This window comes from Phodopus roborovskii, unplaced genomic scaffold (assembly GCF_943737965.1).
Source record: "Phodopus roborovskii unplaced genomic scaffold, PHOROB, whole genome shotgun sequence".
In the NCBI taxonomy this organism is placed as follows: Eukaryota; Metazoa; Chordata; class Mammalia; order Rodentia; family Cricetidae; genus Phodopus; species Phodopus roborovskii.
Window position 1 is genome coordinate 7,177,873 of NW_026126546.1, and position 23,919 is coordinate 7,201,791.

The following is a 23,919-nucleotide window of genomic DNA, read 5'->3' on the forward strand; positions in this document are numbered from 1 at the left end:
TGAGGCGACCACTGTGTGGCAGGACTAAGATGTCAGACTTAGTCATCACTGTTGGGGAAAGCCGCAGATCCGGGTGGAGGGGATCATCTGTGAACACACGGCCCCCATGTTCCACAAGGACTTCAGCTGGCGGTCCCCAGAGCCAACCCATGCCATTGGGCTGGGGTGGGACTCTAGGAGGGGTCTGAGTCACGATGGGGGCACGGCTTGCGGGCTCAGCAAGCACCTGGGGCTCAGAACACCCCTCAGGAAGGCTAAGGGTATAGATCCTCCCTACAGCTGAAGGGACGGCAGCATGCCCCATACCTCTCAGAAGCACACGTGTGAATTCGCTCAGGGACACTTGGTGGGGACAGATGGCACTGAGCATTTCTCCTGTTTTAGAAATAAAAGGACTGAAACCACTGCCAACCAGTCACTGACAAGGTGGGGACGTCGTGGTGAGTAGGCTACATGTCCCCACACCACACACTTCCTCAGCGGAAACTCCTGGTGCCACCAAAAGAAATAATAAGACATTTTCCCCAAGAAAATCTTGCAGTTCTGTCATTCCGATGGTCCATGGTACAGAGCCATAAATGGCAAGTAAAACCAAGGTATGGCCATACCACAAGAAGGGTTAAAGGATCAGAAGGCAGAATAGAGAAGAAAGCTTTGCAAAAACCTCCTATGGACCCCAAAGTTCACCTAAGCAGAAGCCTTCATTGTGAGCCCTGACTTTACCTTCCTATCTGTATTCCCAAGAGAGAATGGATAAAATTCTTTGTTAAAACCCCAAGGCCCTCGGGGAGACACACTGTGCAAACTCCCTGACCCTGTATGTGAAACATGATTTCCCCCCACTGGAGGATGGGTACAGCAGGCTGACTAGGGACAAGGGAACTATATGGTGTGTGTGGTTTTCGGCATGGATATCTTGGTGTCTCCTGGGTCCAGGCCTCTGGATCAGATGCTTCTGCTGTGGCCCACCTCTCCCACCACGTCTATCTAGAGCTGGGACTTCAGCCTGTTGGCCACAGGTTTGTTGGCAGTGAACTCAGGCCACCAGGTGGCACGCTCTAGCACACCGTTCTGCTGCAGGATGGCTGTCCACAGGTTTTTATAGAGCTGCAGGTAGAAGCAGAGGCCGTAATTAGCAGAGGGTAAGTGTGAGAGAGTGATCGCCTCTGGTTTGTGAGGACAGGAAATCCTTCATATCTCTTTGGGGGGGGGGAGATGTTAAGATGTATGTTTGATTTATATAAGCCTTTTATTTGTTAGTAGGAAGTAATTAGGAAAATTTAATTATGAAGTGCCATAAAAAGCCTTTCTGATGGGAAGCATCCTCCTGTGAAATGTTCCCTTCCTGGGAACTCTCTGTCGGCAGTGGCCACCCCTACATCCTCATAGGCTCCTTGCCCCACCCCTTCCCTCACCTCCCACATTTGCCAGGATATGTTCTGTCTTCTCTGAGACCTGCCCCCAGCTAGCCTACAGCTCAGGATGCACAATCCAGGAGACCGGGACAGTCCAATGACCCACTAGAGTCTTAGCCACAGTTCCTCAGTGGAAAACAGGGAGAGTGGATGCTGTCTGGGGGGAAGTTACAGACTGGGGGGATCCTACACAAGCTGCAGACATGGACACCTTGGGCAGTGTCAGCTAGGGCAGAGCGGGTAGCTTAGAGGGACCCAGGGCACACAGCTGGCTCTCGCCCTGTAGACCTGGCCTGCTCCCCATGGAGTGTAAACTTGGCCACATTTCACAGTGCTGCCCTCAATGCTGTCTCCCATCCTCAGCTGAGTTTGCACATCAGAAGCTGTGTCTACCTATGAGAGCTGGGCCAGAGCACCACTTACTTACGCTGGGGAGTGTGCAGTTAGTCACTCTGCCAGGCAGTGCCTGGGGGCCATAGACTGAGCTGCAGCACTCCGACCAGAAGTCCCTTTCCATCCAGGGACAGCGCCTCTCCACCTCCAGCTCCTGATCATGGGGCGCGTGCTGCAGTTCCTTCTTTAGGTGACAGGCCCCTCCCTGCACGTAGTGTCCTAGCGTGCAGGTCCTTCTTACAAATGCCTGAGAGGCCTGTGTGCCTGGGGGATTCAAGTGAGGCAAGCCCCACCCCTCAGTGCTCTGTCCATCAACTCTAACACCAGGGCCCAGATCTCTGCCCACGACTGGCTGTGCGTGGACCATCTGGCAGGCTTCTTTGCACACTGGGCTCTTATAAAAACGATGTGATAACACGGCGGGCCGTTGGCCCTGCCTGCACATGCTCCTGATGCATCTGGGAACTCTTTGCTCAGCCCTGGCTCACATCTGCTCCCTGGATGCCCATCCCAATGCACAAGCAGCCTGAGTGTGCCATCTCGGGGTTCAGAGGCACTGGATCCAAAGGTGCTTGGAGACAGTGGGCTCCATTCCCTCACTTTTGTTCTCCATCTCACAGAAGGCCACCATGGTCCGGGGATGAGCTGGGTCCCATCCCACAGCTCACAACCGTCAGACCTCAAGCACATGGCTGGAAGACCTTGAGATGTCATGCTGCCAGAGTAATGGAGGCATAGTCCTGGGGGTAGCAAGGTACTGTGGAAATGTCGGCTACGGGTATCTCCCTACAGGAGCATCACCTTGTGATAGGGCGTCATACAGGAAGTTACTTCTGAGCTAGCAGGGCCACCCGGCAGAGGAATGGGTGTTTGTGTGAGGGAGACAAAGACGTGAGGGGCTCAAGCCAGGCTGAGTGGACGCAAGGGTACGCCAGACGGTGGTGTGGCATATGCAAGGACCTTGTGGTGGGAACCAGCCCAACACACTAGCACAGAGGGCCGGATTGGGGCTGGGGTTGGAGGGCCAGAGCAGCACAGTATAACATGACAGGAGCAAGAGAGGTAGGCATGGCAGGGCAGGAGGGTGCAGCAGGGGCAGGAGAGCTCAGCTGCACCTTGGGTGCCCGGTTGCTGTCTCGTGGGACAAGGGACATGGTGCCTAACTGCTTCTGAAGAAACCATTCTAGAATTTAGCAACAAGTGGGGTAAGGAAGTGAAGTGAGGGGTGTGGGGCTGTACAGGTAGGCACAGAGGGGCAGTGGCCCCTCATTTGGGATGGCCAAGGGGTAATCAACTGTGGTTGAAGGGCAGGCTAGGGGAGAACCTGAAGATGTTCAAGGCTTTAAAGCGGAGAAATCAGATGGAGTCACATCTGACCTGGGGGGCCAGGGCCAGGGTGGCTAATGGTGTCTGTGACTGAGCTGCCAGGGCCCAAGTGGAAAGCAGGCGGGGAGGGGCAAGGAGGCTGACGCCCCAGTCCTCACAGAGGAACTGTATGCCACCCCAGGGCTGCAGTGCAACTTTCTTGTCCCACAGGGTGAAGGGCCATCAGGAATGGGTATGCAAGACTACAGAGGTGGAGGGGCAAAGGGCTGTGATACCACCTGGTTCTTCTCGTCCCCAGAAAGTCCCTCATGTGAGACAATTTCCAGGAAGGCACTCAAGACTGCTCACTGTCTTAGGACCCGCACAGACTCCAGTCAAACCTCCATGGCCCGAGGGGTCACCCCCTTACCTCACCATCAGCTCTGCCAATTGGAGAGCCCAGGACAAAGTCAGAAGGGGCTATCACATCCACCAGGGCCACCGCATCATCTTTCAGCTGTTGGGAAACAAAGTCCGTCCACTTGGCAACGCCCTCCAATCTCCAGGGCAACCGCGGAGTAACAGAGCCACTCAGCTGGTTGCTAACAGAGCCCTGGAAACCTGAGCAGGCGCACAGTGCTGGGAGGCCTCACGGGTCTGGGTTAGAGACTCCCTGGGTGTGTGTTTGCATATTTCTACCATGTCGCCATTCACTCGGGATGGCCGGCCAGCGTTTGCTATTGCAGCAAGGCTGGAAGCTGGCAGAGGTGATAGTGCAGGTGACTGTTAGCGTGTCCCCTGAGGCTCATCCCCAGTCTGGCAACTGCTGTTCTAAAGCAGGAGAGGAAGTCCAGAAGCCACAAGAGCAAGAAGTGATCCTGCGCTCCTGTGAAAGCTTGCAGCTGAGGCGGTGGCTCCCAGATCCCTGCTTCCTCACACAGACTAATATTAAACCCAAGAGCAATCTGCTGTGGAGACGCCCAAGGATTTTCTTGAAATGAAAACAATCTTCTTCTTCTTTTTTTTTTCTTCAAATAACTCCTGCCAAGCACACTGAAGTTTAAGTTAACATTTGGGTGGGGTGGTGGCAGAGTGCAAGCAGATAGCCTTGGGGGTAACGGTGAGGGCTGCCCAGTGTGGACCGAGAGGATCCCGACAAAGGCGACATGACTCACCTGCATACACAGTGCCAAGATGGCATCCTCCATGGCTCTTCCTGCTGGTTCACCAGAAATGTAGCCACCTGCAAACACAATCTTGTCACATACCCCTCAGGCCTGTGGCTACAAACCATAAGAAGTAGCTTTCCCACTCAGCTTTATTGGGCTGAGGTGTTGGTATCTCAGCAATGGCTGGCCTACTGTGTCACAGAAGAAATGTGCTGGCTCCGGGCCAGTTATGAGGTTCCTTGTCCCTGGGCATGTGTCAGTTCTGGCTAAGAAGCTGTGAGGGAGAGCAGGCCCCGAGGCTTGGGGCTGGGTGCAGTCCTACCATAGGAGGGACACAGAGTACACAAGTAGGCAGGTGTCAGCATCAGACTGCACAGGTGCCCAGATGCACTGCAGGTGGATGTGAGGAGCTGGCAGCCAAGAGGGGTTACGGGGTTGTGGTGTGGGGGGGCACATAGGCCTCTGAAGCCACCACCAGACAGAGTAGGAGACCCGGTCCACGGGTGTCACTTCAAGCCCACAGAAGCCTTCCTGTAGAACCTCAACAGTGATCTGTGTAGCTGGGAATGTACTGGAAGCAGGAAGGACTCTGTGATGACTAAAGAGAAAGGCACCTGGTCACTATTCTCAGCTGAGGTCTAAGTTGCAGCCTCACCTTGGTAGAGCAGGGCCATATGCTGGCTCAGGGACCACAGGCCGTAGAGTGTGCTGAGCCGCCTAAGCACAGCCTGCAGAGATGGAGGCACGCTGGGGCTGTGTGTGTGTACATGGAATCGTTGTGCCACAGTGAGCTCCAAGAAGACCAGAGCCAGGGGCCGGCAGTAATACACCTGCAAATACAACAAAGGCCTAGTGTGTGCTGGAGGTAGCCAGTCACCACGGCTGCACAACTCCTCTCATATGAGGAGGGACTACAGGGGACTGTAGACTGCATCCGTGTTCAAACATTCATTCTAGGTCAGTACTGTGAGGCTAAGCAGCACTGGGACACACACGCACACACACAAACGCATGCACACACGCACACATACACGCACACATACACACACGTGCACACACATGTGCATGCACACACACGTATGCACACATGTGTGCGTGCACACACACATAAACACGCGCGCACACATGTACACATGCGCGCGCACACACACAAACGCGTGTGCGGATCTCAGAGTGAAGCTAAGCCCTGTGAAGGGAACACTATAACATTTACACACTCCAAGACAGCCCACTGTCACTTGGCCCCACGCCCAACTCTCAAGAGAACCGAGGCCAAACAGGCTGTCACTACAGCACTGTGACACCAACAATAGGTCCAGGGCACAGGACCTGTCCTCCTGTGTCTAGGGTGGTAGAGGAACACAGGTTCTACTGGACAGGGCTAATGCTGCACTGTTCTCCAGGGCTTCTGAAATGCATGCACACACTCACACACACTCACTCACACACACCCACTACCCTGTTTCTATACTGCGTGTGAGACTAGCCCTGTGGGATCCCCTCTCCGGCCACAGACTGACTGCCTCCTTAGGTAGGCTAGCTAATAAAGACCCCTTGGGTGACCTTCTCTGGTAACCGTACCGGTGCATGATGGCTGCCGGCACATCTTTCCCTGCTCCTAATGCTCTGCCTCACCAGAACTTTAAAATCCACAGAGGATTTAAATCCAAACTGTGCAGCCAAGCACGGGCTGCTTCTGGAGTGGGGGTGGGGGATACCAAGCCAGGTGGCCAGGGAGTAGGGGGTACTGTGGTCTTTCCCGGCTGAAGATGGTGGCTGAGAATGACTGGACGGAGGGGTGAGAAGGGCTGAGGGGTGGGCCATGGAGGCGTTGCGTCACTGACAGCCCTTACGGTGGGTCCAAGTTCTTACAGCCCACACTCCTCCTCTCTAGCTGTTGCTGTTCATCTCTCCCACAGGCAGCAAGGCTGGGTATTAATACTTTACAGGGTGGAAGGGTAGGGCCTGCAGCTGCCAGGATGTCGACTTCTCATAATACACACCAGGGCAAGCAGAGCGGATGCAAACTGTAAAACAAACCTACCTGGCTGTTGTTTCTTGCTTCGAAGTCACTGCCGCTGGACTTTTTCTCTTGACAGCGTTTCTGATGACTCCTTTGGAGCAGGTAGCAGACAAGCCAGCGGTATGCCGCCAGGAGAGCTTTGTGGGGGACACAGGAAGCAACTGAGGGCACCTGCTACCATGCCAGGCAGCCTGGGCATACATGCAGCCATGCATACCCGGGTGGTCCTCATGAGGACAGTAGAGGATGGGCAGTTTTGCAGACAGAGGAACCCGGTCACTGAGGGTAGCTGCCCCCAGGTGGAGTTGACAGGTTGGTTGTGACTGACAGCAGTCCCACACTGTCATTGCAGCTTTGAGGCTGCAGATCACAGGGCCACTCAGTCAGCTAAGACGCAGTGACTGCTCCTTCAGAGGCACTGAGGTGCCCAGTTGCTACGGATGGCCAGGAGCTGAGAGGGTGGGCACCTCTATGCCCATCCTTAACCTCACTGGCCATCTAGGAGGCTATAGGTTGGCACTTGTCCTGCCAAGGCCTCAGACTGGCATGCTGCTCTCTACAAACTCCCACTGGCAAAGCCAGTTACAGAGGAAAGGGCCAGGGTTGGTTGCTGGGACCTGGCCAGGAAAATGGCAGAGAGGCAGAAAGGGGCCTGACTTCCCACACTACTCAGGACACAGGGCACGGGTGAGTGAAGACACACAGCCTCGAATGGGAAATAGGTTCTGACCGGCTTCATGGTGGAGTCCATGCTCTCCACACCCCACATCCTGCGTAAAAAGGCTCAGCGCCTGATCCAAAGGACCTGCGGGTTTCAGGGACCAAGGAGCAAGAGGACTTCTGCTAGGTAGCTGGTCATGGCTCAGAGCCACTGGCGAGGGAATAGGGTTCTGGCCACGTCAGGTTGGACCTATTTCCTCTGGTGTCGAGGAGCCTGTTCTCAGGAAAATGATGCCATAGAGTATCTGGCTGTGAGAGCCTCACAGCTCAACTGAAAAGCCCATTAAAAAGGCAAATCCTCACCTCCAAGAACAATGTACAGAGACAAAGGATATCCTGTGACAACAGAGGCAGAGAGAGGGTGGAGTGTCACAGCCACAAACCAAGAGTGTCTGGAGCCCTCAGGATCAGAGAGAGGCAAGGAAGGACAACTTGATTTTGGAAGTCTACTTTTACACTGTGAGACTGTGTGTGGATGTCTGCTCCTCTCAGTACCCTGTTATGCCCAGGACAGGATCCAGGGCTGCCTGGCGGTCATTTTTGATCCTTAAATATCATCCTTAGCATGCCAAAATTTGCATCCACTTCTGGAGGCCACAGCCAAGGCTGGGGCGATGCCCACCCATTCTTACTTCACGTGGCTCACTGTTCCCCAGCGCCTCCCAAAGGATCAAGTCACGGGCAGCAGGAAGGTGGGCACCGCAAAGACCTTTCCGAGATTTATGGACAGCAACAAAACCAAGGAAATACTGCAAGGCAGAAACGCACCTGCCCCTGTCAATGGCCACCCCAGTGTAAGTGCTACCATCCTTCCCTGGGGCCAGGCTCATTCCTGGGGCAATGACAGGAAAAGCAGGGCAATGGAGGAGAGAATGCCAGTACCTGCTGAGTCCAGCCAGTCAGCTTTGCTGGAGCCCATAAACTTCTGGCCCAAGATTCCAGGATAGGCTTCCAGAAAGTCCACTGTCTTGAGAGGGCTTGTGAAGGCAGCTCCATCTAGGACACACACTTCCGTGTCTCAGGAGAAAGACAAGGAGTCCCTACTCACAGAGCCTAGCCTGCTAGCTCATCATCTCTGGCTAGGCTCCTCTACTCTGCCTGCACCTAGGAACTCCTCTGTTGCCAGCTAAAGATCATCCATCTTTCTTTAGCTTTTTATTTTTGAGATAGTGTCCGTCCGTCCTTCCTTCCTTCCATCCCTCCCTCCCTCTCTCTCTCCAACCCCTCTTCTTTCTCCCTCCCTCCCTCTCTCCCTCCATCCCTCCCTCTCTCCCTCTCTCCCCTCCCTCCCTTCCTTTCTTTTTGTTGTTATTTTGGTTTTTTGGAGACAAGGTTTCTCTGTGTAGCCTTGGGTATCCTGGAACTTGTTCTGTAGTTCTATAGACCAGGCTGGCTTTGAACTCAGAGATCCACCTGCCTCTGCCTCCTGAGTGCTGGGATTAAATGCATGTGCCACCACCACCCGGTGAGACAGTGGTTTGCCTCTAACTTGAGATGCTCCCTCCTTGGCCCCCTGAGAACTCAGATTATGGGACTGTGCCACCATGCCTGGCTTGAGGACATACATTGATACAAGCATGGGATCCCCAGAGCCTGAGAGATTCCTGTGCCCTGCTGAGCGCGGCCTCCCACAGAGGTACCTACCTTGGAGCCGGTGCTCCAGGAGGCTGAGCAGGTGGCTGCTGGTCTGCTGTAGCAGGACGTTGTTGTCACCCTCATAGGTGCAGTTTGGATCACTGTCATTTCTGAGGTCACCAAGCCGATTTACTGCAAAAAAAAAAAAAAAAAATGCCACAGCATTACTCAAGGTGCCCTGAGAAGTGCCCCTCCCACAGACCCACCCATCCAGAGGCAGGAAGTGCTTGCCTCCCTGCCCCTTGGCCCACATCTGCTGGCTGTGTCCCAGCCGTTCCCCATCCTTAGGGACGAAAAAGTCGCCCCCCAGGATGGCATAAGAACAGTCAGCACAGGGTTGGTGGCAGTGAGGACCCAGAACTGTCACCTTCCTGCCTGTTGGTATTACCTGAAGAATCGCCTAGCAGAGCTTCCCCAGAGTGTGGGGACCACTCCAGAGGCAGGACACGGGCTACTCTGAAGCCTTAAAAAGCCTATTTCTAACCAGAGATTCTAACCATCTCCTGCGATGTGAACATCTGGGGCCCGCGTGCACTTCATGAGATGCCCTTTGCCCAGGGCCTGCCTGAGGCAAGCCATCCAGAACCAGCCTCTCAGCCCTTTCTCCAACATCCCCGTTGAGGCAGATGGAGAAGCCAGCCCAGCCTCCATGCTATAGCTAACCCACTGGGTAAAGGCCTGGGGTAGGCCTCCTGTGGGATCAGACAGCTGACATGTAACCTTGATATGGCTCTTTACATTTGACTTTGGCCCCTGCATCCTGACTGGTGAGTAATGAGCTGTGAGTCAGTCATGGTCGTGTCTGTAGTACTTCGACATGCAACTTCCTTATTCTATTTAAAACCAGACCAAAGATAAACTCTATGTGTTTGGGGGAGTTATAACAACAAATAAAAGCCCTACCAAGAACACTGCAGAAAGAACAAAAACAGGCAAAGGAATAACTCAGACATGGCCACCGCAAGCTAGTGCTAGTAAGAGACAGTGTGTGGGGAGTGGAGGCCACACCACAGCATGCCGAGTGGCAGGAGCATCAAATCCAGGCTGCTGCGGGAGCATCCACGGCGTCACAGCAGCCTTGATCATCTCTCTGGCCACTGAAGGGCTGGCAGTTCTGTGCTGTCCGCAGCAGCAGTGGCTGGCTTTGAGCAGCCAGCTATTGTTAGTCGCTTCTGATTCGTGGAGGTCAAAGTAAGCATTCTAAATTAATGGGAGGGAAGAATTACCTATCTACTTCTCTACTATGGTATAGTTACTACTGTATACTAACTATAGTGCTATAGGCCAGGTCCTCTAGTAAGTTATATGCACTGACTCCTTGGAAGAACCAACATGCTGTGTGCATAATTCCACCATCTTCTACTAGGAAAGCTGAGGCATAGTGAGGGTAACCTGTCCAGTTACCATGGAGACCACGGCAACCTGGGCCAGCTGGTTGTTCACCGCAGTCATGTACTAGCTGCTTGTGTGATTGGATGCTCGGCATCAGTAAGGCTTGTCTTGTCCAGGTTTCAGAACTACCAAGTCATTGGCCAAACGTCACACTGAAGTAACCTGCTAATTCCGCTCAGCTGCGTGCTGGGATCACACATACTTCACATTTCCTCAGTATCCCGACTTTTGACCAGGAAGCATGAAGCATCAGAAAGTGGCATCTGGGTGGGACAGGGGTTGGTGAACTTTCCCTGTGGTAGGCCAGAGGGTAAATATTTCAGGACTGTCGTGAGGACTCAGTACTGCCACGTCAGTGTGGAAACAGCCAGAGAAAATGTGTGCCTGAGTGGGTATGGCTGTATCCCAGTAAAATCTGCGCTCTGTGGAACCCTGACCTCGCAACCAATAGGAGGACTGAGGATGGAAAACTGCCCCCAAACTATCCCAAACTTACTGGCCAGATAGCCGTGTCCCCCACATGCTTCGCGGCACTCCTGGATCCCCCGTTGAGCTGTCCACGAGGCTAGGGGCTTGCCAGCCGATGCCAGTGCATGGATCTCACGTCCAAGCTCTGCCTGTGGGAGAGAGCCCAGTGAGAAGAGGTGAAGACAGACTCTGGCCATGCATGTCAGGCCCCAGCTTCAGCACTGGTGAAAAGGAAACCTGGCTATAATGAAAAGGGGTTAGGAAGCTCTTGAGGACAGAGATGAGATGGATGGTACTCCACGGCATAGGTTCATAGCATGAAAATAAATGCATCGCAACTCTATATGGAAAATACATCTCAAGGGCAGCATATCCTTTACAGACTGCTGGAGAATGCCTATTAGACGTGGCTCCTGCTAAGTTCGTGGATGTGTAGGGAACATGACCATCTGCAGAGAAGGCCACAAGATTAGCACAACGCTGGAGCCAGCGCAGCCTTCCGTTAGAGGGAGGTCTAGGACCATAGCCATGCAGATGTTTGGTTATGGCTTGGCAGAATGGGCACTCCAAGGCATTCTTCCTGAAGCTCATATCTGTTTCGTACACATCTCCCTTTCTGATTCATTAAATGCAATGCTTGCTACACAAAGTGATCCCTTTAACCAACAGTGTCCATCTCAACTAAGGAGAGTTTCAGTTACCACTGTGCCTGGCTTGGTTCAACCACAGGGTTTCAGATAGAAAAAACCTGGAGATCAGTGTCAGCAGGCAGGTTACAGACTCACTAGGTTTGGAAAGCATGTTTGGCACCTTTGTGTCAGCAGCACCCATGAGTAGTGGCCTGTTCCTACCCAGGGAACCATGCCAGCATGTGCAATACTCAAACCTCAGTCCAGATCGGTGTCAGTGCAGCTCATCTGACAGGCTCTTTAGGACAGAGTATGTACCGCGGTCTGCAGGACCTCTAATAATCAGCCTCTAGACCCATGTCTTTTGATTGACATCTGATTTCCACTGAGGGGGCAACACGAGGAGGGCCAAGCATCAACGCCATAGGCTACCAACAGAGCAGCCAGCAATGGACTCTGCTGTGCAGAACAGCAGAACAGCCCAGTGGGGCTACATGCTCACTTCTGACCCAAATCCTGGGCTGTCATCTCAGAGAGAGTGGATTCAGACCTCTGTGCAGTGGTTCACGAAAAGACAAGAGCTGAGACATCCTCTGAGTGTGGCAACGCGAGTGTGAAAACCACTGTGCTCTAAAGGAGCTGTGAGCTCTGCTCCGCCAGCACATCCCTAAGAAACGGGGTGATGCACGTAGTCCAAACTGCAAGTCCCTGGTGGGGCAGCTGAAGGAATTCACACAGGCTCTGTTCCCACAGCCAGCTGCTTCCGTTTGGCCACAGTGCTGAAACGGGGCTGCTCAACCTCGGCAACGGTAAAGCAGGCAGATGCCTCACCTGCCTGGCACTGTGGTCTCCCTTGATCAGGCCACTCTGTAGCTCTATCAGGTCCAAGAAGATTGTCTTAGAGAAGTGGTCCAAGGCATAGGCAGCTGCCAGGTATGGAAGTAGGCGCCATTGCTGAGGGAAACAAGACACATGACAGGTACTCAGGGGGCTGGCCCAGTCAGCCAGTCTACCACTGACCCTGGGCCTGGGGCCAGCTTTCTTGGGAATGAAGGAAGCCCACTGCTGGTGCCAATTCAGCTCAAGACAGGCACCAATTTTTTATGCTTATTTTATGCGTGTGCATGTTTTGCCCGCAAGCACTACATATATGCACTTCATGTGCATCTGGTACCCAGGGTCAGAAGAAGGTATCAGATTCCCCAGGAGCTGGAGCTACAGATGGTTGTGAGCCACCATGTGGGTGCTGAGAATCAAACCCAGGTCCTTTGGAAGAGCAGCCAGGGCTTTACACCACCAAGCTTTCTCTTCGGCCCCGGCATCATCCTTCGTGAACCCATGAAAGGCCATCAATCACCCTGGGGCCAGGGGGACTCACATACCAGCACTTGACACACACAGCATACACCCACTGCTGGATGGACAAATGGATGAGGAGATGAATGGATTGGAGGGGATGGGTGGGGCCTGACAGGGGCCCAATGGATGTTCCAAGTGTGCAAAGTGTCGGACACTATGTCAGTTGTTTCCACTGCCAACCCATAAGCCTTTTGTGACCCCGTGAAGTGGCAGCATCAAGGAGGACCTGGGTTAGAGCTCTTTCACCACTGGGCTTGTAGAATAGTCAATATGCCACTGGCCTTCCCTGGACACCAGAACAGTCAATATGCCGTTGCCATGGGAACAAGGATGTGGGCCACCCAGGCATGGTGGGGCATTTTTTTTTAAATATTCACTTCTTAAACAGCTCGTTGCCAACATAAGAGGAAAATGAAGAGAAAGGTCAATCCTGTCTCATTTCCTTATGACTGTCACTCAAATACCTACTTAATGTAGCACTCGGCACAAGACCTAAGCCAGATTTAGCAGCCCGCTCACCTACCTGACCCTTATCCCCATAGAGTGGTGTCGTGACTGCCCCTCTGGCTACGAAAGAGGTGGCTGCGATGTGCCCCTTTCCACCCATGGCCTCTGTGCTTTGCTCCATCGCTGCCTCTGATGATGCAAGGCTGGGTACCATCTCTATTGCTTTAAATGCCAGAGCACTTATTTAAAGGGCTGTGCTCAGCTGCTGCTTCCAGAATGACTTCCTCGGGGCCATTTCTTACAGATGGGGCAGGTGAGTCAAAAAGACTGTAGCTTGACCCAAAGCAGGGTGATCTCATCTGCACACTCAGCAGGCTCGCCCCTGCCTCCTGGTGCCTGGCTCTCCTCCGCCATGTGCCTCCTTTTGAACACACATTTGCCTTTTTAATTAAAAGCCACCCCAAGGCCCTGGTGCCTGGCAGGTGTGACTTGGCCCATTGTCCTACTCTCAGGGCATTCCCTGAAAAGTCTCAGCAACTCCCTCCCAGGAGCCAAGAAGAGCGGTACCTGCAGCGGATATTCAAGGACAGGAATTTCTTCCTCGTCTGTGGGTCCAAACTGACACCGCGTGGCTGAGAATCGGAGCGCTATGGACACTGCCAGCTTCAGGCTGACCACAGAGAAGCCGATGATGGAGATGCGTCCTGCGGACAGGCTGCCCAAGGATGCTCCCAAACGCTGCCGGACATCCTGGGGAAGAAAAGCAGGGTCACATGTCAGGCCAGCTGTTACGCAGCCTCAGAGAATGCCCCAAAGACAAAGGTGTGCCCTGGATGTATTGTGAGGAGAGGGCTCCCAGCTGCCCAAGGAGGGAGTTCTGAGTAGAGAAGCTCCTTCTCTTTGGTGGCCTGTGAACTGTCCACCCGAGGGCACTGCCTTTTCCTGGGTGGGCACCAGAATGAAGGGTGGTCCAGCACGGGGCTCACATCCACCTGGCCCCCTGCTGGCACGTGGCTCCTTGGACCCCAGCTGCCAAGCTCCCGTGTGCTCAGTGTTCCGGTCTTACTGTCAATGCCACTGTTCTTTACTATGTTTGGCACAAGCTGTGCTCAGGCCCCTCAGTGGCATTGTGGACAGCCTGGTGTCCTCGCTCCCTGTGCCCTACTGCTGCCCTGGGTTATGTGTTTGTTTGGGTCCTTCTTCCAAATTACTGTAGTATATATATGACAGTCTCCCAGACAGAGAACGTTTGTCACACTCTCAGGTAGAGAACACAGTTCTGTTGATGTTAAAAAAAAATGTGTATATTTCACGGGCGATGGTGTCATGTGCCTAGCGCTTGGCAGGCAGAGGCAGACAGGTAACGGTGGTGGTTATTCACTGGTCTCTGGCAGCATGATTTCTGAACCTTCTCTGTAATGGTCCTATTTCCCCGTGTGTCAGTCAATAGCTTTTCCTTGGTTTTCCTCTTTAGAACAACACAGATCGGCAGTGTTTCTTTCTCTAGCTGGGAACACTGGTCTGTCACTTCTCTGAACCCTGCCTGCTGTGCTAAGCAGGACACTCACCTAGCCAGGGCCTTCCGCTGCGTTCTTTCTCCCAAGTCTTTCACATCGCGGTAAACTTTACTCGGTTGTTTTCATATTATTCTGTGTCTTATGTGGCTTCTTGGCTCCCAGGACTAATTTCTCCCAGGTAACTTTGCTGCATTCATCCTTGCTTTCCCACCAGGCAAAAGGTGGAGGCTGTCTGAGGAGTGTCCTCCCTGGGAGTGTCCTTCTGGGACATCCCCTCCTGGAGCTCTGCTCTCAGAGTCAGCCACCTGCCAGTGTACTCACCACTCCCCAGAGCTGTGGGCCGCCCCGCCCGCGGTTCATCTCCACCCATAGTCTGAGCACTCTCAGTTAGCACCACAGCTGGTTACTCCATCTGTACACAGCTTTTCAAGAGACCCTCCTGGGGTGCTATTAGTGAAAACGGCTCCCATAGGCCCATATGTTTGAATGCTGTCAGTGGAACTGTTTGGGAAGGATGGCCTTGTTAGAAGAGGTATGTCACTGAAGGGGCAGGCTTTGGGTTTTCAAACACACCATTCCCGGTATGTCTGTCTCTGCCTTGTGAATCAGGATGTAAGCTCTCAGGAGTCCCTGCTGCCATGCCTCTGCTCTGCCTCCACAGACTTGATCGAACCTTTTGAGACTACATGTTCCAAATTAAGCCCTCATTTAAAAGCTGCCTTGGGCACAGTGTCTTATCACAGCAATAGTAACCGAGACAGCGAGATGCTCTGGGAGAGCAGCCCCTTATCCAAGGAGACATAGATACCTAACCAGAAAATGCTGCCAGATCTAGGCCACCCCTGCCCACAAAAACTGTGGCTAACTTCCTTCTCTGCTGATAGCACCAAACCCAACCGAGGCTGGAGTGTAGTACCTAGGGCCAGCTGCTCCTGGGGTAATCTCCAACACAGGAACAGACACCTGCGAAGTTCTGTCCACAGATACCCACAGTCCTTAGAGGTACCTTAAAAGGAGTGATGTAAGTGCCCTCAGAAGTGACATTCCCAGTCCGGTCCAGGAGGTTCTGGCGAGGAATTCGAACTTTGTGAAACATGGCGAATCTGTGCAGGAGAAAAGGTGGGCATCATGCAAGTCCTACAAGAGCCCGCCACATGGTTCCTGGACTTTCTTCCTCTCCCCAAGAGCAGCTGAAGGTAACATCATCTCCAAAGAAAAGAGGCATGTGTGATGGGGCCATGTGTGGACCATCATGGTCCAGCTCTTTATTCCCCAGGATGGAAGTGCTCCCATGTTACTAGCAAAGAGAAGCTCCACACCCGAAGAGCCTGCAGTCCAGTCTACTGCTTGCGAACAATGATCTGCTTCCCCCAAGCAGCTGGGAAAAGAGTCCAACAGGTGTTGCTAGGGATACTGGGCCCTGAAAATCCAAGGCATTTTGCAATGGTTTAAAGAAAAAGCTTGTACAAAGTTACAAATCTACATCAACTGAAAAATAAAACACACTCAGAAATCTCAGTGGTTCCTATGGTGGTGTGTCTGGTGGCTAAGATGCTATGCATACGCAGAGGACCTCATCAGTCACCAGCTACCATCTGTGATGATGGTAGGGCAGCCTGCTGCTCCTCACCCACATCTGACCTCTTCCAGTCCCTGGTTGGAGGCAGCCTCACTCCAGCTGAGTTGCCCTCATTAAACAGCAGGCAAAAGCAAAGTATTTCAAAAAGCACACATCCTATTCAAGACTACCATGCTGCAATTCTCCCACCTTGCCAAGCTCTCTGCTGACCTGCCTCTTCCCCGAGAACCCTGGGTCTCCCTCCGAGTGAAGCAAGCTGCCATCTCCTCCAGGAAGTCCACAAGATTGCCACCCTTTCTGCAAGGATCACAAGGCACACCCCTCTCCAGGACACCAGTGGGTGTCCTGTTCAGTGCTATCACTTGGTTGTCCCCATTGCCCGGTGAGCTACTTTCCCATCAGCAGATTCTTGGAGCTGCCCTGTTTTTCTTGCAAGTCTACAGTACCTGGTGAGAAGGAACAGAGGTGTTGGGACAGGAGGGACTCCTCCAAGGTGAAGGAGTCATCTACCCGAAACCACGTCCCGGGAAGACACAGCAGCCCTACCCAGTGCCCACATGACTACGCTAAGAAGAAGCCTGGGGTGGCAGACTTTAACACAGTACACCCAGCTAACACAGCACACTGTGTCTGGCAGCCACCTGGCCTACATCCAGCCTGCAGGCCACACACAATGCCCCATTTTTAAGGAAACACAGCCTCAGTGCCAAGCTGAGGTGCTCCAGCTGTTTACTTGAAGGCCAAGGAATGCTTTTCAAGTACAATGTTGTTAATGGGAAGCACTTTTTAAGGAGTGGAAAATCTTCACCCTTTTTGCCACAGAGGTAGAGTGAGTCTGAACACACTAGTTCTTGTCAAGTTTCCACTCCAGTTTAAGAGAGCAAATTTCACGAATGCTCTTTAAACAGTCAGATGGGTCATGGTGTGTGTGTGTGTGTGTGTGTGTGTGTGTGTGAGAGAGAGAGAGAGAGAGAGAGAGAGAGAGAGAGAGACTCGGGGTATGAGGAGGTTCAAGTAGGTGTGTGTATGGGGTACATAAATGCAGGGCTGAGGAGGCTTAGGTGTGTGTGTGTGTGTGTGTGTGTGTGTGTGTGTGTGTGTGTAAGTAAATAACAGGACGGTGACATGGGGTATCTGTATGTCATAAGACGTGGTATGGGGGAAGATGGAGGAGGGGGGCTAGGGATATGTGGACGACACAGGGCAGTGACGCAGTGAATGTGTGTAACATGGGACACATGGTATGAGTGTGGCAGGCATGTTGGAAGGGTGTAGAGTGTGCGTATCACATACTTCCACCCTGGGTGTCCTGCTGCAAATTCCAGCAACTTCCCTCTCTGGAGGCCCCCTCCAGAGCCACCAGTGCAGCCCCACCTGGGGCACACCCTCATCCCGAGGCCCTTCTCAGCCTCTTCAGGGAGGACTTCTCAGCCCCAAAGGCCTGGCCTCGTCATGAAAAGTACAGTGGGCACCTTGCAGGTTTGGCTCAGTGTCTCTGGAAAGATCCTTGTCTTTAGAATGTTTGACTGAACGTGCTTCACGCAGCTGACTCTGCTCTCGATTCCCAGATACTCCTGACAGTCTGGGGGAAATCTCATGGAAGGACAAAAGGTAACTTAGAGATGGACCCCTGTTTAAAAGCAGCATTAACTTATAGTGCTGCTCTTTGAGTTGAGGCCTAACACCAGCGAGCATCCACTCTGTTCTGGAGCTCTAGCGTCCTCTGCTGGTGGCCTGTGGTCACTGCAGGCAGGAAGCTTGGTTTATTAGTTTCTTCCAAGGACCCTGTCTGTGGCCAAGCACGACAGAGAGGGCATGACAGGCCACTGGACTGGCCTTCGCTTTGCTGGAACAGCTGCTCAGGTGACTCTCAGCCAAGCCTTTGTCACAACTATATTCTGAGGCTCCCGTAAACATCTCATTTGGTGCCTGTGAGATGTATCTTAGGAGACTACCCATTCTCTAAAAACGGGGGCTGCTGTGAAGGGGCCAAGTACAAGCTCTCTGTTATGTTCCAAAGTTACTCTAACTGCTCTAGTCTGTAGACCGGGAAGAGCAGCAGACAGAGGCACTGGCTACATGTTACAATCACCACCAGCACAAGCCAAGGTTAGTCGGGCTGCACACAGAGCCCTCAACAGAGGGAGTGACAGCTCTGTGACTGCTGAGCCCTGATCTTTCTCCTTAAGCTTGGTGCTTCTGGCCCCCCCCCCCCAATACTGTCTGCAGTCTCAGGAGGCCGAGGCCTTCCCTGGCCCTGCCCCAGCCTTCTGGTGACAGGTAGACAGGGGAGCATCCATGAGAGCCCTGGGAAGCACCTGGCCCAGGTCAGGATTCTCTTTGGAGGTGGCTAGTCTCAGTAGCCAGCCATAGCAGCTGCTTGGGGTGACTCTGGGAGCCCAAATACACAGAGGTAGGCAAACAGCGCAGGACACAATACTTGGGGGTACCCTAGTCTTCCAGAGTCATGGGTTACCTTGTGGGCAGAGAGGGGTCTAAGTGCATTGGGCCAGGAATCCTGGAGCTGGGTGGAGCCTGTATATACTGACCAGGGGAAGGCAACCTAGACTGCTCAGCAGGTCCCTTGAGGGCTAGGCAAAGAAGCTGGACTAGGAATGGTAGGGATGAATGAGCCCTACCCTGATGGATGCCACTCAGCTGCTGCCAACTTGGGTCTCAAAGACAGACGCTCAGAGTCATAGAGAACCCTCAGGAGCTGGCTTCACCACCTGGCACACTATAAACCTCAAGCCATCCAGCTGCCCTACTGACCACAGGCACTTGGTCAGTAGTTAGGGAAGGTCCTTCCAGGCTCAGTCCAGACCCTGGCATTCACTCCCATCTGAGTGCTCTATTTCCGAGCAGCCCTAGGATGGGAGTCAAAAGCACCTCGCTAACCATCATATGCCCAGCACTTGGCCAGTTACTGCCTCAGAGACTTGAAGTAAATATTCATGGCAGACTCCACAGTGCACAGTTAAGGCAAACCACCAAGACACCTCACAGAGGAAGGAAGGTCCTATGTAGTTGGTCACCCCCTCCCCAGCCCTGAGAGCTTGCGAGCTTGGAGAGTCACACTCTGAGAAGCTGACCCACAGGGTGCTAGGACAAGGCAGACCTCTGGGAATTAACTAAGACTATGAGCAGCCACGGCTGCTACTCAGAGAAGTGCAGGTTGGTGCCTACCGTAGGCCCTGAGAAGCCTACACTCCTGAGTGAGTGTGGTGCTGGCAGCCATCTCCAGCCTGTGGCTTAGAACGATCCTGGAGCCCTGGGGAGGCAGTGCGTGTCTGATGAGGCCAGCGGCACTCACCCGTTATCCAGGCCATTCTGCCCCAGTTTCTTCCCCATGTCACCGACCATCACCCCTGGCATGGGGAGCAGGGTCTTCGGATCCCGAATCTGTACAAAGCCATGAGGAATAATGGCCAGTTAGTCTTTTAGAAGACAAGGCTGCATGTCCAGACAAGCTGACCACTGACAGGGGTGACTGAAGAGCTCTGGATGGTGCTGGGTCCCTTGGAGTGATATGTCCAGGTCCGGGGATGGGCCTCTGCAGCTGCAATAAGGCAGAGACCTCGACACCTGGATTCCTAGATGGGACCTAAATCTGTGGTAAGTGTTCTTACAAAGGGAACAGATCCATAGGAAGGCAGTGTGGCGACGAGTCAGAAGTTGGTGCGACTGTGAAGAAAGCCAGAAGCTGGGGAAGGGAAGAGAGCTTCCTGAGCCATCAAGGAGTCCAGGGATTCCTGAATCCAGCTCTAGAGCCCAGTGGCTCTCCTGGCTTAGTCCTGGCTGTGATGTGTGTCACTACACCAGCCACAGGGTGGGCTGGGGACCCATAGTGTTTAGCGGATGTAGAGGGATCCTGTTCGTGCCTCAGACAGAAGACCTGCAGTGGGATTCCAGTATAATGACAAAATGTCTATGAACATATGTGCTGTGGAGAGGAAACCAGGACAGGCTATGACAATCCCATCTCCCCAGCGGTGTCCACTAAACATTCCTTTCAGGAAAGCAGACACGACTCGCTATAGACTCCTGACCTAGGGGCTCCGTGAAAAAGACAGATTTCATTACACACGAAGCAGGATTGCCAACCATAAAGCAGAGGCCCCCAGCACCTCCCTTCCCCGCAGAGGGATGGGGGCAATGTCTAGAGATGATGTTGTTCTAGATGACAGACATTGGCGGCCCCCAGAAAACACAGCTCTGGGAAGGGGACGTCCTGCTCTAAAGACATTTTGGAGGTGGAGAACATAGTCCAGGGCAGGGTATGGGCTTAGCATGTGGGAGACCTTGGGTCCAAACTCCAGAGCCAGGGGAAGAAAATAGGGGGAGAGGGAGGGAGGGTTGGTTGATTCTAGGCATTTAGAACTTAGCTATTTGTACAAGTCACTAGCTTTTTATTTTGTGGATCTGATTTTATTTAATAAGGAAGTGTTCTGGCCCTCAGAGGTAAATGGTCTGCGCTTCAGCCCATGGTGCTGTGGGGACGTGGGGCATGGCGAAAGGAAATCAGGCCATTGGGAGTGTGTCCTTTAAGAGGCTACTGAGACTCTTGGCCACTTCCTGTCTCTTCTCATTTTGTCCCCAGACACAGCTTACTCAGCCACATACTCCTGCCAGGATAGCTGGGCTCCCACAGGCCCATAGTAGCACCAGTGTGCCAGGAGACCATGGGCTGGTACTTCAAAGACTGGGCCAGGGTCATCCTTCCCTCCTCTGAAGTTATTGTGCTAGGGAATTTTGTTATAGCAGCAGAAAGCTAACATAGGAGGAGCAACTAGACACGCAAAAATAGTTGGCGGTTACCAAATAATCAAAAATGCCATGAGTGGGGGCTGGAGGGATGGCTCGCTCAACAGTTCTTGTAGAGCACAGGTTTGGCTCCCAGCACCCACATCAGGCAGCTCACAACCAACTGTAATTCCAGTTCCAGGGCATCTGATGCCCTCTTCCACAGGGACTGCATGGACAGCACCCCCCCCACACACACACACATTAAAAAAAAAAAAAATAAGCCTTTAAAAAATACATGACTACTGCCAGTTTCCAGTTTCTTCTGCAAAGAATTCCAAAGTGAAAATCAAAAATAGCTCAGGCCATGCTTAACTCACAAATATTAATTGTGCAAATTCACCTTCCATTTCCCATAATATGTACAAGACTGTCAACCCTGCAGGGAAGCATGGGCTGTGCCCGCTATACAGGCGCTCTGCTGGAGGGGATGGTGTGCTGTCTGTCACTAAGGTACCCCAGTACAGGCGCTCTGCTGGAGGGGAGGCTGAGGTATCGCTGAGCTTCTCTTACAGGAGTTGTTGGTTTTGACTTTTGAGACAGAATCTACTACAGAGGCCAAGATTTTCCTCAAAAGCCACAATCCTGCCTCAGCCTCCTGAGTGCGGGGCTTACAGATGTGTGCTATGGCGACAGGCCCTCTGGGTACTTTTAGCATCATTCACAGAGACTCCAGCAGCACTGCAGCCCTGTGGTCTGAGTGTGAGGCATGCTGCAGGAAGCCGAGTGCCAGCACAGTGTCTTCCCCAGCGGTGAACATCTGTGCTTGACAACACCGTGCCTGTGGCTGCAGGGGACTGTCTACCTGGGGGCCAGTCCCACCCACGTCTTACCTGCACCAGGAAGGAGTGCAGCCCACGGCACTCGCCATCGGGCATGTGGAGCTGAGCAAACACCACCGCGTGCGTTGCTGTCTTGCCCATGTTGCCCACCCAAAATTTGGCAGCCTCGAAATCCGGGGAGTGTATGATGAACTCCTGTGAAGGGAGATGCCAGGGCCAAGGAATCAGAAAGACCAACAGGAAAACCTTGGTGAAGAAGCAGGCAAGAAAGTATGGGGGCTTATGTGCTAGCAGGTGCGACAGCCTGCGTGGTGGTCCCTCCCCACTTGTCCTTGCCCTCTGCAGGGCTGCACATGGTATACAGCAGCTCAGGCCAGAGTTCACAGTCAGCCGTGTGGATGAATGGACCGTAAGCAAGTGCCAAAGCCTGAGCTTCATTTTCTGCACACGGACCAGGTAATGGGGAGGATGGGACTCCCAAAGCATATAAAGGAAGGAGGCGGCTGGGCACAAGCCTTAGACAAGTAGAGAAAGGGGCCTCCACACCCCGTCCAGCACCGACCATCCCTGACATCTGAGACCCATGTCTCTCCCACCCTGCACACTAGGAGCTTCTAGAGAACCAGCCGCCCGTCCCCACAGGGTCTCCCTGAAGAAGGCAGTGTCCAGGCAGAACAATGCCTAGCAATGCCCTAACAGTGGTCAGCGACATGGGTGTCACAAGGGGAAACGTGGCAAGGAGCAGAGATCTAGGCAGCGATGGGCAGAGCAGGCCTCTCAGCCGCCAAAAGGTCCATGGACATGTAAGCAAGGCAGGCCCCAGGACTGAGGTTGGGAAGAACTACCCTCCCTTGGAACACTTCATGTAGCATGAGGACCTGATCCTCTATGTGTCCCCATGCCCATCTGCTCAGCATGGAAGGCAAAGGCTTCATGCCTCAGCACAAGGCATGCTCTCAGAGGCATCTGACAGTGACCTCCAATGACTGTGTGTGAGGGGACAGCACTCTTGATTAGTTATTGTTCATTTACATTTCATGTGTTCCACCCAGGGTCTGGGGAATCCAGAACCTACCTGGGTGGCAGGATCGTAGTGAGCTGTTGTTCGCATGGCCTTGGTGTTACTCCCGTGACTCAGTTCGGTCAGAGCAAAACATCCAAAAATCTACACGTCAAAGTACAAAGTGACGCCAGGGTTACGATGTGTTCCTGTGTGTATTCCTGCAGTGACCATTCCACCATGAACCCCGCAGGACTAACGCCAGGAGCCCAGGCACACCTCTCCCTGCCCATGTAACCAGACTACGGCATGACTGAGTCATCCTACTGCACTGGGTACCACGCTCACCTACAGGCTGCAAAGACTTTTACAGTCAGAGGAGGCCATGGGGGCATTCAGTCAGACAGGAAAGCAAAGTCTACAGCCAAACTTGGTGGGCAAGCAAAGTGACAGCCTGCCAGCATGTAGAAAAGCAGGGCCTGGTCTCCCCAGGCTTCTCCTGTGACCTGCCTGTCCACGGCTAAGTATGGCAATGGTACTGGTCTCACAGCTCACCATGGACGACTCACCTCCAAGCTGTAGATCTTTTCAAGGTACTTGAGACGCTGCTCAGAACCAGAATTGAAAATTGCGGATCCAAAAACCTGAAATGTAACACAGATGGGGGGTGTGCGTGTGTATGTGCGTGCGTGTGCGTGTGCATGTGCGTGCGTGTGCATGTGCATGTGTGCTGCCACTCCTAGCTCAGGGCAGGCACACCTCACACCTACCCTGCATACTCTTCACCTCACCTCTTCCTACCGGATTGCACTACATTTTGAATACCTATATTTTATCCAAGAACCCATGGGTGCAAAAAATTTGCACTCAAAGCTGAAAATCTGGCCTTGTCACTTAACCTTAAATCCCGAATATTTTAGGAGCCATGTGGTTGTGGTTTGCACCTAATGTGTGTGGACATGGGCTCCCTGCTCTCTGCCTCACACTCACCAACATGTGGAGGCCACATTTGTAAGCCAGGGACCAGTCGTACATGCCCAGGCAGTGAATCAACGCTGGGATCCTCAGGGGTTCCTTCAACAGTTCTTCCACGCGGAAGAACCCATACTCAAAGACCCGCTTGCAGCGAAGGAAGTTCAGCTCTCGTTGCTTCTCTAGAGGCAGATCGGTCCCATATGAGCGGGCGAAGAGAGGGTCATTCTCCAAAGTCTCGAAGATGGTTTTCTGTAAACACAGGGCGCAGGGTGCCAACTTGAAGGCCAAAGGCGGAGTTTCCTGGGACC

The 23,919-nt window shown here is 53.1% G+C and overlaps 1 protein-coding gene across 1 annotated transcript in view; it reads right to left on the reverse strand.

Annotated features, from left to right (window-relative positions):
- Positions 1-211: 211 nt before the first annotated feature.
- Acox3 (acyl-CoA oxidase 3, pristanoyl) overlaps positions 212-23,919 on the reverse strand; it is a 28,842-nt gene continuing 5,134 nt past the window's right edge. The window contains exons 3-18 of the mRNA XM_051200206.1: positions 23,627-23,860; positions 23,206-23,280; positions 22,712-22,801; positions 21,688-21,831; positions 19,365-19,453; positions 15,479-15,575; positions 13,523-13,705; positions 11,981-12,103; positions 10,549-10,669; positions 8,670-8,792; positions 7,908-8,021; positions 6,327-6,442; positions 4,938-5,112; positions 4,289-4,356; positions 3,544-3,630; positions 212-1,107 (exon numbers count right to left, since the gene is read on the reverse strand). Coding sequence (XP_051056163.1) covers positions 988-1,107; positions 3,544-3,630; positions 4,289-4,356; positions 4,938-5,112; positions 6,327-6,442; positions 7,908-8,021; positions 8,670-8,792; positions 10,549-10,669; positions 11,981-12,103; positions 13,523-13,705; positions 15,479-15,575; positions 19,365-19,453; positions 21,688-21,831; positions 22,712-22,801; positions 23,206-23,280; positions 23,627-23,860 — 1,959 coding nt within the window. The 3' untranslated portion in view covers positions 212-987. The remainder of the gene's footprint in view (positions 1,108-3,543; positions 3,631-4,288; positions 4,357-4,937; positions 5,113-6,326; positions 6,443-7,907; positions 8,022-8,669; positions 8,793-10,548; positions 10,670-11,980; positions 12,104-13,522; positions 13,706-15,478; positions 15,576-19,364; positions 19,454-21,687; positions 21,832-22,711; positions 22,802-23,205; positions 23,281-23,626; positions 23,861-23,919) is intronic.